Source organism: Chiloscyllium plagiosum, unplaced genomic scaffold (assembly GCF_037043375.1).
Source record: "Chiloscyllium plagiosum isolate Xiang-an unplaced genomic scaffold, Cpla_swu_hap1 HiC_scaffold_11, whole genome shotgun sequence".
Taxonomy (NCBI): Eukaryota; Metazoa; Chordata; class Chondrichthyes; order Orectolobiformes; family Hemiscylliidae; genus Chiloscyllium; species Chiloscyllium plagiosum.
In genome coordinates, this window is record NW_028270149.1 from 51,046,299 (window position 1) to 51,064,285 (window position 17,987).

General features: G+C 39.6%; 1 protein-coding gene across 3 annotated transcripts in view; it reads right to left on the reverse strand.

Moving 5' to 3' along the window:
- LOC122557230 (tumor necrosis factor ligand superfamily member 10) overlaps nt 1-14,951 on the reverse strand; it is a 100,867-nt gene extending 85,916 nt beyond the window's left edge. For 2 of the 3 annotated variants that reach the window (XM_043704684.2, XM_087992049.1), the window contains exon 1: nt 14,823-14,951. In XM_043704684.2, the coding sequence (XP_043560619.2) occupies nt 14,823-14,828 (6 nt within the window). In that variant the 5' untranslated portion in view covers nt 14,829-14,951. The remainder of the gene's footprint in view (nt 1-14,822) is intronic. The other variant, XM_087992050.1, reaches the window with a different exon arrangement.
- Nucleotides 14,952-17,987: the final 3,036 nt, after the last annotated feature.

Here is a 17,987-nt window from a genome sequence, read left to right on the forward strand (position 1 = left end):
TAGCAGAAATGAAATTGAAGTCCAGTTCTTTGAAAAGCTGTAGTCCTCAATTTTATATCACATGGGGTTTTATTATGTATACCTCGTGACAAGAGAAAGCACCAACAATTTAGAACACCACATCAATGTACTATGCAGTGAGAAAATTAGATATAGTGCACCAGCCTGCACTATTACTTTTCACATGTACTGCACCAGTAATAAGCACTATAAGATACTCCATAACTCTGCACCATTAGAAAAAAAAATTGTGGTGACTTTATCTCACCATTCTGATGAAGCAAATTTTTTAAAAATGTGTAAAGTTATTGTTCAGCTTTCAGATCACGTCTGAACTCGCATACTATAATTAGTAAAATGATACACAAGTGCTGTTCAGGGAGCAATGTGGGGTCCGGGTCCATCTAATGATAAGTGAGTGGAATCTTCCACATCCTGTAATGCAACGTGGGCGGCACAGTGGCACAGTGGTTAGCACTGCTGCATCACAGCACCAGAGACCCGGGTCCAATTCCCGCCTCAGGCGACTGACTGTGTGGAGTTTGCACGTTCTCCCCGTGTCTGCGTGGGTTTCCTCCGGGTGCTCCGGTTTCCTCCCACAATCCAAAGACGTGCAGGTCAGGTGAATTAGTCATGCTAAATTGCCCGTAGTGTTAGGTAAGGAGTAAATGTAGGGGTATGGGTGGGTTGCGCTTCGGCAGGTCGGTGTGGACTTGTTGGGCCGAAGGGCCTGTTTCCACACTGTAATGTAATGTAATCTAAAAAAACTGTGAAACAGGAGCAAGGTAGCAATATGGAAGCCCCACATCTGAAAGTTTAGCCTTAACCACAGATCACACTGAAGCCTTCAACTACAGTCTTGCTCACACAGCATTCAGCACGTTGTTTCCAGTGAATTATCTCCATCTCCTGCCCCATCCTGTTGAACTAATTTGCCATAACACTAAGCAGGAAACTAGAGAAAGAAATTGAGACACTGAGTTTTTCTCAGTGTATTGATCTGTAAATAAAAAATCAAGACCTAGCTGAGACTTCCACATGAACCCAGGGATTGGATTCAGTTTAATGTGTGCAATCTAAAGGGTGATTCTGGTTCACTTGCGTGTTGAACCAGATTCTACTGAAGAAACACTTACAGAACCTGGATGTGTCAGGATATTGTAAAATGGCCCATAAAGGGATTGCGATTTTATCCATCCTACGATTTTAAATTCAATTAGATTAGGGAAACTAAAACAATGGATTGGTTTATATGTAATGTTATAATCAAAAATCACCCCATTCGCCTTGAATTTAAGTTCAGACTCATGCCTTCTGACACTATCCCAGGTAAAATGTGAGCTACATTACAAATATAGAGAAAGGTAGAGTTTAGGAGTATCCAGTAGGCTGCAGTGAAGAATACACAGACTGTTCTAGGAAAAATCAATAGATTGACATTCTGAAAAGATAAGCTGAAAAATAAGTAATTATTTTTCCATGTCGATGTGATCCATTTACTCTCCACTGAAGCCTTTCAAGTTTAACAGAATCCTCAGAAAATGATGCTGTCTGCAGTCCATCGGATATTTTAAAATTGTTTTGAAGAGTAAACTCCAAGAATTTGTGTACAGCACGGTGGCACAGTGGTTAGCACTGCTGCCTCTCAGCACCAGAGACCCGGGTTCAATTCCTGCCTCAGGCGACTGTGTGTGTGGAGTTTGCACATTCTCCCCGTGTCTGTGTGGGTTTGCTCCAGTTTCCTCCCACAATCCAAAAAATGTGCAGGTTAGGTGAATTGGCCATGCTAAATTGCCTGTAGTGTTAGGTGAAGGGGAATGGGTCTGTGTGAGTTGCGCTTCAGTGGGTCGGTGTGGACTTGTTGGGCCGAAGGGCCTGCTTCCACACTAAGTAATCTAACTCACCTTATTCTGGGTACTACACAGCACTAGTAACTATGTAATATTATGTGAATACAATGTTTACCACTTTAAATGATATGATTGACACTAATAAAAAGTAAGCAAATTAACAAATACTGCATATCTGTACCTTTAATCGCAATCTATATGAACAGGTAGAATGGGTTGACACTAAGGGTGATTGAGGCCAAAATGTAATTCAGATAAGAAACCAATATACACTTGAAATGTTTAACTGGAAAAACGTATTTGAATAATGTAGGCTGAAACTGTGAAGGATCTGATCTGATCATTTTCAACTCCACATTCCTTCCTTATCTCTATAATCCTTGATTGCCTTACTGATTAAAAATCTGCCTGTTCAGGCACTCCCTGGTTGCGAACAGGTTCTATTCTGGTGTTGGAACACAATGCAGGACTATTTAAAATAGCAATTCATAAGTACGGAAAATGTTATTATATCAATTGTTTAGAATTATATGCCTGTATGGGATTGCATTCATAAGTGTGAGCTTTTGTAAATTGGGCATTCATAAATTGGGAACGTTGTGTCAGCTTGGAATATACTTAACGTTCCACTTTCTATAGCCACAGATTCACTATCTTCAGAGAAGAAGTTATCCCTAATCTCTGTTTTAAATGGGTGAACCCTTAATCTGAGATTATGTCCTCTGGTCTGAACTCTCCCACAGGGGAAACAACCTTTTTGCATCTCCCCGATCAAGTTCCTTAAATATTCGATACATTTCAAGGAAATCAACTTTTATTCTTCTAGACACTAATGAGTATAGGCATAACCCAATCAGTCTCTCCTCATCAAAATATCTAGAATCAATTTAGTGAACCTTTTCTGGACTGCCTCCAATGACAGCATGTCTTTCCTCAGATGAGAATTCACAGTATTCCAGCTGCAGTCTGATTATTGCCTAGTATAGTTTTCACAAGACCTCCCTATTTTTACTCCATTCTTTCTGAAATACTGAACATTCCACTTGTCTTCTTTATTATCTTCAGAACATGGATGTTAGCTTTTGTGATTCATGTACTGGAAGCCTTACATCCTCCTGTGCTGCACCTTTCTGAAGTCTGTCTCCTTTTAAATAATACTCAGCCCTTCTATTCTTCCGGCAAAGCGAATTGCCTTACATTTTCACACATTATATTCCATTTGCGAAGTTGTTGCCTACCCACTTAACTAGTCATTAACATATATTGTAAATAATTATAGCCCCAGCACCTATTCCTGTGACACTCCACTAGCTACAGATTATGATCTTGAAAAGTCTCTCTTTATCCTAACTCTGTCTTCTGTTAGTTAGCCAGATCTCTAGCAATGTTAATGTACTACCCTACCACCATAGGCTTTTATCATATTTAGTAGTCTTGTATGCAGTAGTTTATTGAATGTCTTTTGGAAGTCCAAATACATTTCATATACTGCTTCCCCTTTATCTATCTTGCTTTTTGCCTCTTCCAAAAATTCTAATAAATTTGTCAAGCATGATTTCCACTTCATGAAGCCATGTTAACTCAGCCTGACTATAGTGTGTATTTCTAAATGCTCTGCTGGTGTATCCTTTGGAAAAGGCTCTAACATTAAAGATGTTAAACTAACCTGTCTATAGTTACCTATTTTCCATTACTTTCCCCTTTTAAATAAAACTATTGCATTGAAAGTTTTGCAATCTTTGACCCCTGACATGACTTCTCCACCTCCTGATGCTGCCTGGCTTGCTGTGTTCTTTCAGCCTCCTGCCTGTCTACCTTGCCATAACAATGCCATGGATATGGGACTCAGCTGTGGAGGTATTGAGGTAATAGGCTACTGTACAACAGACTAGAAATAGAAAAAAGCAGAAGAAGGTGAGTATCATATATTGAATACAAAAATTAGTTTAGGATTGAACAAAATGCCAAGTGTCACAACTTTGTAGTCATAATACAATACATTTTGTAAAGAAAGCTAATCTGACTTTTTACAATGGACACAGAATCTAACAAGGTGGATTGCAGACATTACATGACTGCTCTTATTGGTTCACTACTACCAAAAACAAGCAGGCAAATTGATGTTGAAAAGTATGGTGCAGGAAAGGCACAGCTGGTCAGGCAGCATCCGAGTGGCAGGAGAATCGATGTTTCGAGCATAAGCTCTTCCTCAAGAATGGGGTGGGGGGTGAGGAGGGAAAAGGGGGCTGAGAGATAAATGGGAGGAGTGTGGACCTGGGGGGGGAAAGTAGCTGGAAAGGTGATATGTAGAAGGAGGTGGGGGGTGATGGCGATAGGTCGGAAAGGAGGGTGGAGCAGATAGGTGGGAAGGAAGATGGACAGGTAGGACAGTTCAAGAGGGCAGTGTCAAGTTGGAAGGTTAGGTTTGGGATATGGTGGGTAAATAAAGAAACTGGTGAAACCTACATTGATCCTGTGTGGTTGAAGGGTCCCAAGGTAGAAGATGAGGCATTCGTCCTCCAGGCATTGGGTGGCGAGAGTTTGGTGGTGGAGGAGGCCCGGGACTTGCATGTCCTTGGTGGAGTGGGAGGGGGAATTAAAGTGTTTGGCCACAGGGCAGTGAGACTGTTTAATGCATGAACTAACTCACTTTAACTCTCCCTCCCACTCTGCCAAGGACATGAAAGTCTTGCGACTCCTCCGGGCATCAGATGATAAGGGTTTTGCAGTGGAGGTGCCTCTCCACCTTGGGACCCTCCAACCACATGGGATCAATGTAGATTTCACCAGTTTCTTCATTTCCCCTCCCTCCACTTTACCCCAGATCTAACCTTCCAACTCAGTACTGCTCTTTGAACGGTCTTATCCATCCATCTTCCTTCCCACCTATCTGCACCACTCTCCTTTCCGACCTATCACCATCACCCCCCACCTCCATCTACACATCGCCTTTCCAACTACCTTCCTCCCAGCCCCACACCCCCCATTTATCTCTCAGCCCCCTTGGGCCACCCCGCACCCCCAATTCCTGATGAAGAGCTCATGCCCAAATATTGACTCTCCTGCTCCTCGGATGCTGCCTGACCTGCTGTGATTTTCCAGCACCCCACTTTTCAGTCTGATCTCTAGCATCTACAGTCCTCACTTTCTCCTTGGCAGATTGATGTGTCAACTTAGCATCAATCACAAAGGGAGACACTTAGAAATTGATTAACTGTTTGATAAAAAAATACAAGCAAATTTAAGGATGTGAGAATTCAAAGCATCTGAGAGAACAGGAATCTGGTAAGACACTGCATGGAATTCCAACAAATTGACTTTGCTTTGAAGATTTAAAAGTGTTTTTGACAATTCAAAGTTACATAATAGCTATTTGCTTTGGTCATGATAAAGCAGCTGTGAGACTCCAATCTGGGCAGAACTTCAAGAGAAACACCAGAGAGGGAAAAAGACTTTTTTAACAGGGAGACAGAAAAGGTACACTGACTAAAGAACTCTACTGAACCAGACTATCAAAGGACACAACTAGAGTGTGATAAAAGCTAAAGAAAGGAGCCTTCGCTCCCACCCAGAACCCTTCTGCTCAGTCAAACTTAGATTCATAGAGCCATCAAGATGTACAGCATGGAAATAGATCCTTCAGTCCAACTCATCCACGCCAACCAGATATCCCAACCCAATCTAGTCCCACCAGCCAGCACCCGGCCTATATCCCTCCAAGCCCTTCCTATTCATATACCCATCCAGATGCCTTTTAACTGTTGCAATTGTACCAGCCTCCACCACTTCCTTTGGAAGCCCATTACACACACACACACACATCTCTCTGCATGAAAACATTGCCCCTTGGGTCTCTTTTATATCTTTCCCTTTTCAACATAAACCTATGCCCTCTAGTTTTGGACTCTCCAACCCAGGGAAAAGACCTTCTCTATTTCCCCCATCCATGCCTCTCATGATTTTATAAACGTCTATAAAGGTCACCCTTCAGCCTCTGATGCTGCAGGGAAAACAGCCCCAGCCTGTTCAGTCTCTCTATAGCTCAAATTGGGAGAAGCCACCAACTATTTGACCACAGAAACATTGTAGCTGCTGAATTCTTACTTTAAGTTTTACTTTCAAGTTAATGCTATATTTAATTTTGTTAGTTAAAAATAGTGTACCCTTCTCCTTAATTGTGTGCCACTGCATTTCCACTGACCTATACCTTAACCGAATTTCCCAGTTGACTTTAGTCAGCTCTGCGTTCATCCCCTCAATTTCCCATATTTAAGTTTAAAACACATCCCTTAGATCACTCTTTGCATTGTCAAGCGCAATTAAAAATTCAGTCATTATTGCCTTTTATTGTATTTTGACCTATCACCATTCTTCACAGAATTATACCTAGAGCATCTTTTCTATGAGGTCACTAATTTAATTTGGTCTCATTACACATTACAGATCGAGAATAACCTTTTCTCTGGTTGGGTCAAGAATGTGCTGCTCTAAGAAACTGTCCTGAAAACACTCCATAAACCCATTTACTAAGCAGATTTGTCAAAACTGAATGTGGATTAAAATCATCCATGATTATTGCCATAACTTTCTCAAAAGCCCACATCTTTGCTTAATATATGAATAGGAATTTAATTACTGAAAGTCTTTGCCATAACAACATCAATCTGCACCTTCAAGGAAAAAAAATTAAAAATGAACTTAATAGATTATCTTTTTAAGCATTATAAAACAAGATTCAAGCTGGGCTCTATCACTGAGAGAAGTAGTTGGATCCTATGGATTTGATTTCAAATGATATTTTACTACTGACTGAGATGTTAAGAAAGTCAAAGCACTCTAGATACAGGGGTTATCCAGCTTTAGACCAAAGGACTGAATCCTTGTGATGTAGCCAGTGAGAGGATATCTTCTGATTAAGCGTTCATTTCTACTATAACTCCAACATGGTGTGCAGCAGGAATCATGTGGCCTGATACTAAAGTTCTATTGTAAAATGACTCTGAACTGACTTCTTTTCTTGCACTCAGTCTTTGACACGTATCATCACTTGTGGTCTTCTTTCCTCTTTCTCATTCACTTCATTTTCTCTCCCTCCATCTTTAGTTTCTCTCATGTTAAGTTATTGGGGAAAATTTGAATTCAATAAATATCTGGAATTAGGAGTCTAATGGTTTCATGGTCACTATTTGTCGAGGGTCAGAAAAATCCATTTGGTTCACCGATGCCCTTTAGGAAAGGAAACTGCCATCCTTGCCCATTCTGGCCTACATGTGACTGTGAATACACAGCAATAAAGTTGACACTTAACTGTCCTTGGGCATTTAAGGATGAGTAATAAATTTGGCTAGGCATTGAATCATGATCAGGTATCTTGAATTTAAGAACCTAGACATATGGCCCATGGCACAAGACATTATAATTGACACAAAATAAAACGATAGAAGAGAAGAAAAGAGGAATTAATTAAAAGGTTAATTAGGAGTTTTGAACTGCTAAATGTAATAGGCGAACAAAAAGATCGGGCTGTAGGAGAAATCATGTTTAAGAACAGCAGGTAAACAGGTAACTTGGTTCATCAGGTGTCATCATGCAGTATATTAAAACAATTTCCAGACACTGCTTCAATAAGTCTTTATGATAGCAATATTGGCATTCTATTAATCCCGGCCTGTTTGTCGGGTATGTGGACTAGTCCACTTTCCGCAGTTACACCGGCATCACCCCCACTTGTTCCTCCGCTACATCAATGACTGCATTGGTGCCACATCATGCTCCCATGAGGTGGTTGAACAGTTCATCAACTTTGCCAACACCTTCCACCCCAACCTCAAATTTACCTGGACCATCTTGGACACCTCTCTCTCCTTTCTGGACCTCTCCATCACCGTCTTCGGTGACTAACTAACCACAGACATCTACTACAACCACACAACTACCTAGACTACAAGTCCTCCCACACTACCTCTTGTAAAAATGCCATTCCTTATTCCCAGTTCTTCTGCCTCCACCGCATCTGTTCCCAGGATGACCAATTCCACCTCAAAGTCCCAGATGGCCTCCTTCTTCCAAGATTGCAACTTCCCTTCCAATGTGTTTTACGATGCCCTCCAGCACATCTCCTCCACTTCATGCATCACTGCCCTTGAACCCCACCCCTTCCAATGCAACAAGGACAGGAACCCCATGGCCCTCACCTTCCACCCCACCAACCTCCTCATACAACGTATCATCCTCCGCCACCTCCAATTGGACCCCACCACGAAAGGCATATTTCCCTCCCACCTCTATTAATGTTCCAGAGAGACCATTCCCTCTGCAACTCCCTTGTCAGGTCCACCCCCCCACCAGCCCACACCACACTCCTGGCACCTATCCTTGCCACTGCAGAAAGTGCAAAACCTGCGTCCACCCCACTCCCCTCACCTCCCAAGGGATCCTTCTACATCCGTCAGAACTTTACCTGTACCTCTACCAATGTCATCTACTGCATCCATTGCACCCGATGTCTCCTCTACATCGGGGAGACAGGACGCCTTCTTGCTGATTGTTTCAGAGAACATCTCTGGGACACCTGCATCAACTAGCCCCACTGCCCCATGGCTGAACACTTCAACTTCCCCTCCCATTCCATCAAGGACATGCAGGTCTTGGGCCTTGCTAGGACATTCAGAGGGTAGATGTGTAAAGGTTGTTTCCCCTTGTTGAAGAGTCTAGGACCAGAGGGCATAATCTCAGAATAAGGGTGCACAGATAAGGATGAATTTCTTCTCAGAGGGTTGTGGATCTGTGTAATTCTTTACTACAGAGGACTGTCAAGGCTAAGTCATTAAGTATATTCAAGGCAAATATTTACAGAATTTTAATCTGTAAAGGAATTAAAAGTTATGGAGAAAAGTAGGGTTGAAGATTATCAGATCAGCCATGATCTTATTGAATGGTGGAGCACATTACCGCCAAACCATTACCACCCGACACCTGGAGGAAGAATGCCTCATATTCCGCCTTGGGACCCTGCAACCACACAGGATAAATGTGGCGTTAAACACCTTCCTCACTTCTCCTCCCCCTACATTATCCCAGTCCCAAGCCTCCAATTCAGCACTGCCCTCCTGACCTGTCCATCACTCCCCCCTCTGACCTCTCACCTTCTCCCTTACCTTCATTCACCTATCACTTTCTCAGCAACCTTCCCCTCATCCCCACCCCCTCCCATTTATCTCTCAGCCCCTGGCCTATAAGCTTCATACCTGATGAAGGGCTTATGCCTGACATGTCGATTCTCAAGACTTGGATGCTGCCTGACCTGCTGTGCTTTCCCAGCAAACACTCTCAACTCTGATCTCCAGAGTCCCCTCTATGTGAAGAAATTGTTTCAATTCTTTCCTTCAACTCTTTTTGAACATCTTGCAGTCCCTTTGTTTTATTGATTAATGGAAACAATTTACAATTATCTTCACCACGTCTCTTCATAATCTGCAAGTCCTATCCCAGTCTAGTTAAAATTCTTTAACACCTCCAGTCTTTTAGAACATCTGTAACTCTTCATTTATAATAATACATAAATGTACGAAACTGCTTTTATCCATTCCTTTATGCTCTTTGTATAATAGCATGTCCAAAGTTATGCGTTAAAGTTCCAACTGCAGCTTCACTAAAGTACAGTGCAAGTTTAAAATGATAAAACGTAAGAGCAGAAGTAAGCCATTCAACATAAATGTGCTCCACCATTCAATAAGATCATGGCTGATATGATAATCTCCAACCCTACTTTTCTCCATAACTTTTAATTCCTTTACAGATTAAAATTCTGTAAATATTTGCCTTGAATATACTTAATGACTTAGCCTTGACAGCCCTCTGTAGTAAAGAATTACACAGATCCACAACCCTCTGAGAAGAAATTCATCTTTATCTGTGCACCCTTATTCTGAGATTATGCCCTCTGGTCCTAGACTCTTCAACAAGGGGAAACAACCTTTACACATCTACCCTCTGAATGTCCCAGGGATCTTGCATATTTCAAAAAGGTTCTCTCTCATTCTTCTAAATTCCAATGAGAACAGGTACAGTCTACTCACCTCTTCTCATAAGACAGTCCCTCCTGGTGACCTGGTATCAGCCTAGTGAACCTTTCCTGGATTGCCTACAATGCCAATAGATCTATCCTTAGAGAAGGGCTAGAATGTTTTTTTTAATTCACTCATGAAAATGTGGGAATTATTGGTTCGGCCAGCATCTATTGTCTATCCATAATTTCCATTCCTTTGTTTTTCCTTCCCTTTTAAAATAAAGGTGTTACTTTGGCAGTTTTCTAATCCTCTGGGATTCCATCATCTCTGTAGCTGTGCCCTTTAGTATCCTAGGATGCATCCCATCAAGTCAACGGGACGTAGCAGCCTTTAGCCCAATTAGCTTCCCAAGTACTTTTTCATCTAGTGATAGGTATTGTATTTATTTCCTCTCCATTTGTCCCTTAATTATTTCGTAATTTTGGATTGCTACTAGCACCTTCTCCTGTAAAACCTCTGCAAAGTATTTATTCAACTCCCCATTATTATTTCCCCAGCCACATTCTTTTAGGTGCCTATGTTCAGTTTGCCTTCTCTCATCCTTTTTACATATTTAATGGAGCTCTTGCTGTGCATCTTTCTGTTGCAAGTTTACACTCAAAGTTTATTTCCTCCCTTTTTTTTGGTTTTAAATTTTTCCAGTCCTCTGGTTTACCACTAATCTTTGCCATGTACTATGTTTTGTCTTTCAATTTGATGCTATCCTTAATTTTCCAAGTTAAGATTATTTTATGTTTTTGTATAATATAAAACCGAATACAAATCTGAAGATTTCATTTAGCTTTTTTTATTATCTAATACATGTTTATAATGTCAACTATGGTCCAGTTGGTCACAAACATGCCTCTGAATAACAATATTTCCAATTTATTCCCAGCTAGAGCCAAAATTCCAGTGCACTGCTGAGGGAATGCTACTCTGGTAGAAGGGCCATCTTTCAAAACCAAGGTCCCAACTGTTTACACAGGGAGATATCAATGATCCCAAAGTAATATTTTGAAAAAAAAGCTGGGTGTATATTCCCGATTTTCAAGGCTACCTTTATCCCTTAATCAAAATTGTGAAAGCAAAGAATATCTGGTCATCGTCAAACTGCTTTTTGTGTAAGTTTGTTGAGTGAAAATTGATTGCCTATAACAAAAGTACTCATTGTCTGTAAAGCAATCAGATAGCTGGCAGTCCTGAAAAGCACAATATAAATGCAAGTCTTTCTTTTTAAGCTCTACTTGAGTCACTTTTTTTTAAAACATCCTAAATACCTGCATGACAAACTATGTGACACATTGCAATTTTTCATGATTCTTATATGATGTAATACCTTTTATTTTAAATTTCAGCAAATTTTGGTATTGCTCTCGCAATTCCTAAATTCATAACCACCAAATTTAAATATAAAAACAGAGCAATCTTGTGGCCTACACTCAATCTCTTTCCAGTCTCAGAAACTCCCTTTTACCTAAGCCGTTTGCTTTCTGCTCTGATCTATTTGCCTATACACATTTCAATTCATACAAATGCCATGTAATATTTGTTTTATTCACAAATCTCTCACATTGTAAATCCAAATGTTTAATATGTGTGGAAAAAATTTAGTACTAAGCAATAGGTCTTATCCTAACAGCAAAATGATATGGGAAAAATGCTGTTCGTATTAACTAGTTCTTTTGTTTCATACTGCCTGTGCATCACTCTGTTGTTCTGTTAATATTTTAAGCTAAGTATAAAAATTATCACATTAAAACTGCAGAATGTGCTTGTAATGTTGATATTCCTATACATATGTAGCAATGTACTTCACTCAAGTATTGGTTCATTTTTAGTCACAGGGTTATTGTCTGCACTTATAGATTGATATCAGTATGATTTTTGGTGGGAGACAATAGCTGGGTATGGGAGCAGAAACCAGGTACTGAGAACAACTACATTTTGCATATAACTTTTATTTCTTAGGCTTTTGTCAAAAACTGCATCAGATATGGTTAAACAAGTATCTAGCACACTTGCCTTCATTACTTACTTCTTTGAATATAGGAGTTGGGAAGTTATATTGAGCTTGTAGGAAGGATATTACTAAACTGGAGAGAGTCAGAAGAGAGTTACCAGGATGTTGCCAGGTATGGAAGGTTTGAGTAATATATCCAATTTGGATTGGCTGGGACTTTTATCATTGGAGCTCATAGAAGTTTATAAAATGTTGAGGGGTATAGATAGAGTTAATGGTAGTTATTTTTCCCTAGGATGGGGGATTTCAAGACTCTGGGGCACATTTCTAAGGTGAGAGGGAAGAGATTTAAAAAAGACATGGAGGGTGCTTCATGCGTGGAATGAATTTCCTGAGGAAGTGGTGAATGTGGATACAATTGCAATGTTTCAAAGACATTTGGATAAGTACATGAATAGGAAAGGTTTGGAGGATATTGGTCAGGAGCAGGCTGATGGGACTAGCTTAGTTAGGCATAGACTAACTGGACCAAAAGATCTGTTTTTGTGCTGTAAGACTCTACGAACAGGGTCGGGGTGGGACAGGGAGTGGAGTCATGATTTTGATTCGGAGAATTTAAATCCTGCTGATGAAACTTTGTCAAAACCTACATATTTTCATAATAAATGTTTTCACATTACATGTTACAAAATTTGGCTCCAAATTTACCAGACTGTCTCAAGAACTAACTCACTTTATATTTACTATTCTAACGGCTTGATCTGGATAATGGAGGAAGTGAGCATAAGAAGTTAATTACATAGCCAGTGGAATTGGAATTCATTTCATACAGCTGGGGAAAAAAACACAGTAATGGCAACCAGGACAACTGTCATTGATTGTTGTAAAACAAAACCCCTGGTTCACTCATGCCTTTAAAATAAAGAAATCTGCCATCCTTATTTGGCTTGGAAGTAATGTTCTATATGTGGCTCCAGACCTGCAGCAGGACACTAGATTCAAGGAAAATTTAAGTTTGGGCAACAACTTTTACTGCAATTTAATGCTGCATTCCTTTGCAATCCTTGCTTAAAAATCATAACTCTTTATTAATGGTCTTAATTAAAGTTATGCTTAACATAGTAATTACCAATATCATCAAGCAGCATTGTTATTTATAGAACAGGGTAAAATGCGTTCTGATGTCTTAAGTCTAAGATGTTTAAATGTAGTCACGCATATGCTCTCTTGGACGCTCTGAATGAAATTACAAACCCACGCTTCACTTTTTATAGAAATATCAGCTGGAGATTTTTATTTTAAACGCAACTGGAGGATTTCTTGTCTCATGATCTTACTGAAAGTTAAAGACGTTGTGCCACCACAGCCTATTGATTGAGCAATTACCAACGACATGATCACCAAGAAAACTGTAACTTATATTCTTTTTCAAAGTTTAAAAAGAGTTTAAAAAATCTTTTACAATACAAGCTATGTCGAATAGGCAAAATAAATAGCATATTTCAATTTATCAAACACCTCAGTCGAGAAAGCATTTGTACAGATTAATTATGACTCGAAGTTTCCACTCAGTTAAACGTCATGGGGGCAATAGAAGTTTCATGTAAGTGCGGACTATCATTAACCAGGGTAACACTGAGTGTAAGGAGGCATACTCGCAATTGTGCAAATATACCTTTGGGGTTCCTAATTTGAGGTTTTTTGCCTGCATCCCGCTCAATGACCCATCAGCAATGCAATATTTCAACATCTTCTATGTTCCTTGTTTAAATGATGCATTGTGCCAATTGTTTGGATCTTGCGGTCAGATTACACCATGCTGTTAACTCTTTCGTATACAAGTGTTACTTTTAAATCCAAGTTATGTGACATCAGTACATCATTTAACATAATCAAGTTCGATCAATGCAAACTGGCTTGTGTCTTAGATGAAAATCAGCAGAAAAATGCAAATGCTAATAAAAAAGACTGAATTACAGCTTTTCATTTTTAAACCAATGTCCTTCATATATCACTCGACAATTTCCAATTTTAAACACTGAAAACTGTTTTGCTTTGAAGCTAGAGATTTGGACTTTTAATAGTACGAGTTTATTTAAAAATATTTTCTTTCTCAAGAACATTGGCTGGATACATTTGTAAGAGCAAGTTGAAGCATTGGGGAACAATAACGGTGGTTGCCATTATAAGTAACCGTGTTCAGAAAGTAGGTTTTAACATTTTCCTGAATACTGAGCAGCGCATTTCTTCTTAATCGCCTCATTTAGATTTCAAAAATATACGGTGTAACATATACATTAGTCCCCAATTATTGCTGTCTAGTTGATGGCTTTATATCAAAGGGAGCTTTTAACAGATAGCATTGGCTTTAATATGTTTTCAGTTTCTGAACCAGCTATACATTTCTACTGATGACATAATCCTATTTTGGAATTATCTCTAAATTGACCGTGCACTTTAAGCAAACTTTTAAGGTTTTGTTTAGTAGAATTAATCAATCATTCTCAGCAATGAAACACCCTTGAGTATACTGAAGGAAAACACTTCATTGAAATGTTTCCAAGAACACAAAAGAAAACGAATTTTCAAGCCAGTTTTTGCTATTAAAAGTGGCAGATGTGACAGCCTGACTCACGCCCTAAAAAAGTTAACGCACCTTCCGCCTTGAAACAAAGTTACTTTTAACACCTGCTATTCTGAGAGAAGAAATACTCCTAATGCATGATAGAATGTTCTTAAATAATTGTTAAACTTAGCATATTTGCTATTGAACATCTAAAGGATGCATAAAGAAGTAATTTAACGAAATTAATTTGAAAACTAAGACATGTTATAGTAAATATATAATTAATGATTGTCATAATTGTACATTTGTTACATGTCCTTAGGGTAAAGTGTCTCAGCAAAACTGTGCGTTCGGAACCACCTAAAACAGAAATAAGACAGACAAGTGCTGCTTACCTCCATGAATTGGTCACTGTGTGTTTATATATGATTCCAGACACTGAATAAATTTCTTGAAGAATTTAAATTGCTTGACGTTACTTTGCAACTCGACTGAGTCTCCAGTGTTTTATCAGTATTGATTGACAACCAGTTCCTGGGTTTATCCACCTCTTGAGAACTGGTCATTTCGATTGGTGCTGTAAGGGCAATGTTCGCCAATTGGAGCAGGGCTGGGGTGGGCCCGCTATTGTTGGCAGCTCTCCGCCTTCGAATTAACATCTGCATGTACCAAAACGGAACTGGTCGGTTTCATTTGAGTGGTAATGTTAGACGTGTTTAGCTTCTGAATACTTCAGAGATGAGTGCTGTATCATCTGCCTTCAAAGTGATAATGCGCTTCCTGTCTGCACTTAATAACTTGCTTTTGCATACTCCATTAGTATAGCGCCTTCTCTTGTGACAAGGAATGCGTGGAAACAATAATATTGCTCATAATAGATTATGATAAATTGTAAAAGAAAAAGGGTTTCAATCTGTCCGACAGTAACTGGCTTAGCACAGCACCTGTTGGAAGTTGGGAATTCTTGGAATTGCTTAGATTTGGGAATATATGCCTAAATTGATAGCATGTTCACCTATGAGTATCTAGGTTCAAGACCTACTCAAGAAAATCAAAGATGATCTTTCAGTGTAGTACAGACAGACTGTAACTAAATGGGCTATCTTTTGGGTGAGACATTAAACCGTCTCCACCTTTTTGCCAGTGAGGCTGCAAAATCTCAAACTGCAATATTTTGAAGAGAACAGGGTCATTTTTGGGTTCATGGCCAATATTTATCTCTCAATCAATGCCAGAAAATCAGATGATCTGGTCATTAACACATTGCTGATTGTGGGAGTTTACTGTACTGTTTGCACATTGGTGGCTGTGTTGCCGACATTACCACAGTGACTGTACTTAAAGTGCTTTATTTGCTGCAAAGCACTTGGAAGCATCTGATTGTTGTGAATAACAAATGCGAGTCTTTCATTTTTAAACCCCCACATTTCTATTGATTCTACAATTTCAAGTTTTTTTTATATTCAAAGTTTCTGATGTGCAAATTAAATAACTATAGTGTTTGGTGACAAGAATCTATGAATGTTTCAAGTTCTACTGAAATCTAAAGAAACAGTCTGCTTCATAGAACTAACTACTGTGTTAATTGAAATGTTCTCTCCAAATCCAAATCACAGAAAATGCACAAGACAGAAGGAAGTCATTTAGTCTATCGTATAAATGCTGTTTGACAAACAAATACCCAGTCTTATCCATGGCCTTGCAGGTCAAAGTTCTTCAAAATGACAATTAAATACTTTTACACATTTTTACAGCTTTGTTTTCTGCCACCATCTCAGGACGTGATTGTCAAGTCCCTATGTTTTAGGACCCCACTAGACAGTGATGCCACGTCACACATTACGAAAGAACTGTAAGTGTGCACTGACAGAGTAAGTATAACTGCCTGGTAAGGAAGGTTGCTTGGTTCTCCTTTTTTTAACTATACCACCCCCTCATGGTTGGTCACAATAAATATATGTATTTCTTTTTTAGCACGTGGTTATCACACTTCAATTAAACTTTGTTGACAAGATCAAAAGTAAAGGAGAACCAATTCCAAAGTTGTCTTGAACAAATGAGAGTGGAGTTTTATTGCTCCAGAAAAATAAACACAAACAATAAACTTTTAAAAAGGAGAGGAGGGTGTCTAAACAGACAGGATTGTACAGGTAGTTGCAGTAAAACTGTTTTAAAGAATCCTTGAATTGTGTGTGAAATCTGAGTCCAATAGTTTAGTTTAGTTCTGTTTCCTCAGCATTGGCAAAACCCACATTTATTTTTCAATGAATAAATGTTTCCTAAGTTACCTTTCCACTGTACTGGTTTCTGACACTGAGCGAGAGTGCAGGAGAAGAGCTTTCAGTATTCTCCATATTGTTTTCTTTTTCCTTTGATACTCAAAGGTGGCTTTTAATATGCACTTCCTTTGCAGATTCTAAGCATCAGACAGTACAGAAGAGGCCTTTCAGCCCATTGGGCCTGTACCACCAAAAGAATACTACAATCTACACTAGTCCCCTTGCAAGCACAAGGTCCATAGCCTTGAATGTTACAACATTTCAAGTGCTCATCCAAGTACCTTTGAAGGTTGTGAGGTCACCTGCTTCAACTACTCCCATGACCCTAACTGTGAAAAAAACTTCCTCAAATGCCCTCTAAACCTTCTACCCTTCACTTTAAAATTATGCCCCTTTGTTATTGACTCCAGCTAAGGGGAACAGCTTTTTTTTTTGTTCACTCTGCCTATGCCCCACATAACCTTAAACCCCTCTCAGGTTCTCCCCCACTCACACCTCAGCCTTCTCTGCTCCAAAGAAAACAACCCAAGTTTATCCAGCCTCCCTTCATCACTGAAATGCTTCAACCAAGGCAACATCCCAAATACCTTCTGAACTACCCTACTAATCTGGCCTGCATCGTATGGATCCTTCTGTTTCTCGGAGCTTAATTGTCTCACCATTCATGAGTACTCCATGCCTTCTTACTTCTTTCAAAATGTATTACTTTACATCTATTAGGGTTAAATTCCATCTGCTGTTGATCTGCCCACCTGACCAATCCGTTTCTATCCTCCTGTACCCTAGCACCTTCCTCCTCACTATCATCACCTGGCATGTCATTGTGTCATCTACAAAGTTGCTTATCACCACCCCCCCCCCCACACACACACATTATAATCTACATTGTTTATGAATATTATAATCAATAAGGACCCAATATTGATCCCTGTGATATGACACAGCACACCATGCTCTAGTCACACAAATAGAGTGGGGCAGTGTAACAATAACAAAATCAAAAAGGTGGGAAAATAAGGGAAGGAACTAAATCAAAACAGTATTGCAGGGGGAGATAATATAATCCAGCAACTCCAATACCCACTTCTCTCTAACAGCTGTGAGATTAGTGATAGACACGACATGCTTCCTCTCTAGGACATCCAGGCACAGATGTAACTACAGAAGAAGAAAAAGTTCCCTTGGAGCCCTGGCAATGTGGTCTTCTGCTGCCAGCTCATTTACTAACATACCTGTGAATGTATTAGCTAGAGTGCAGGTCAGGAGTACGTTCTAGTGAGC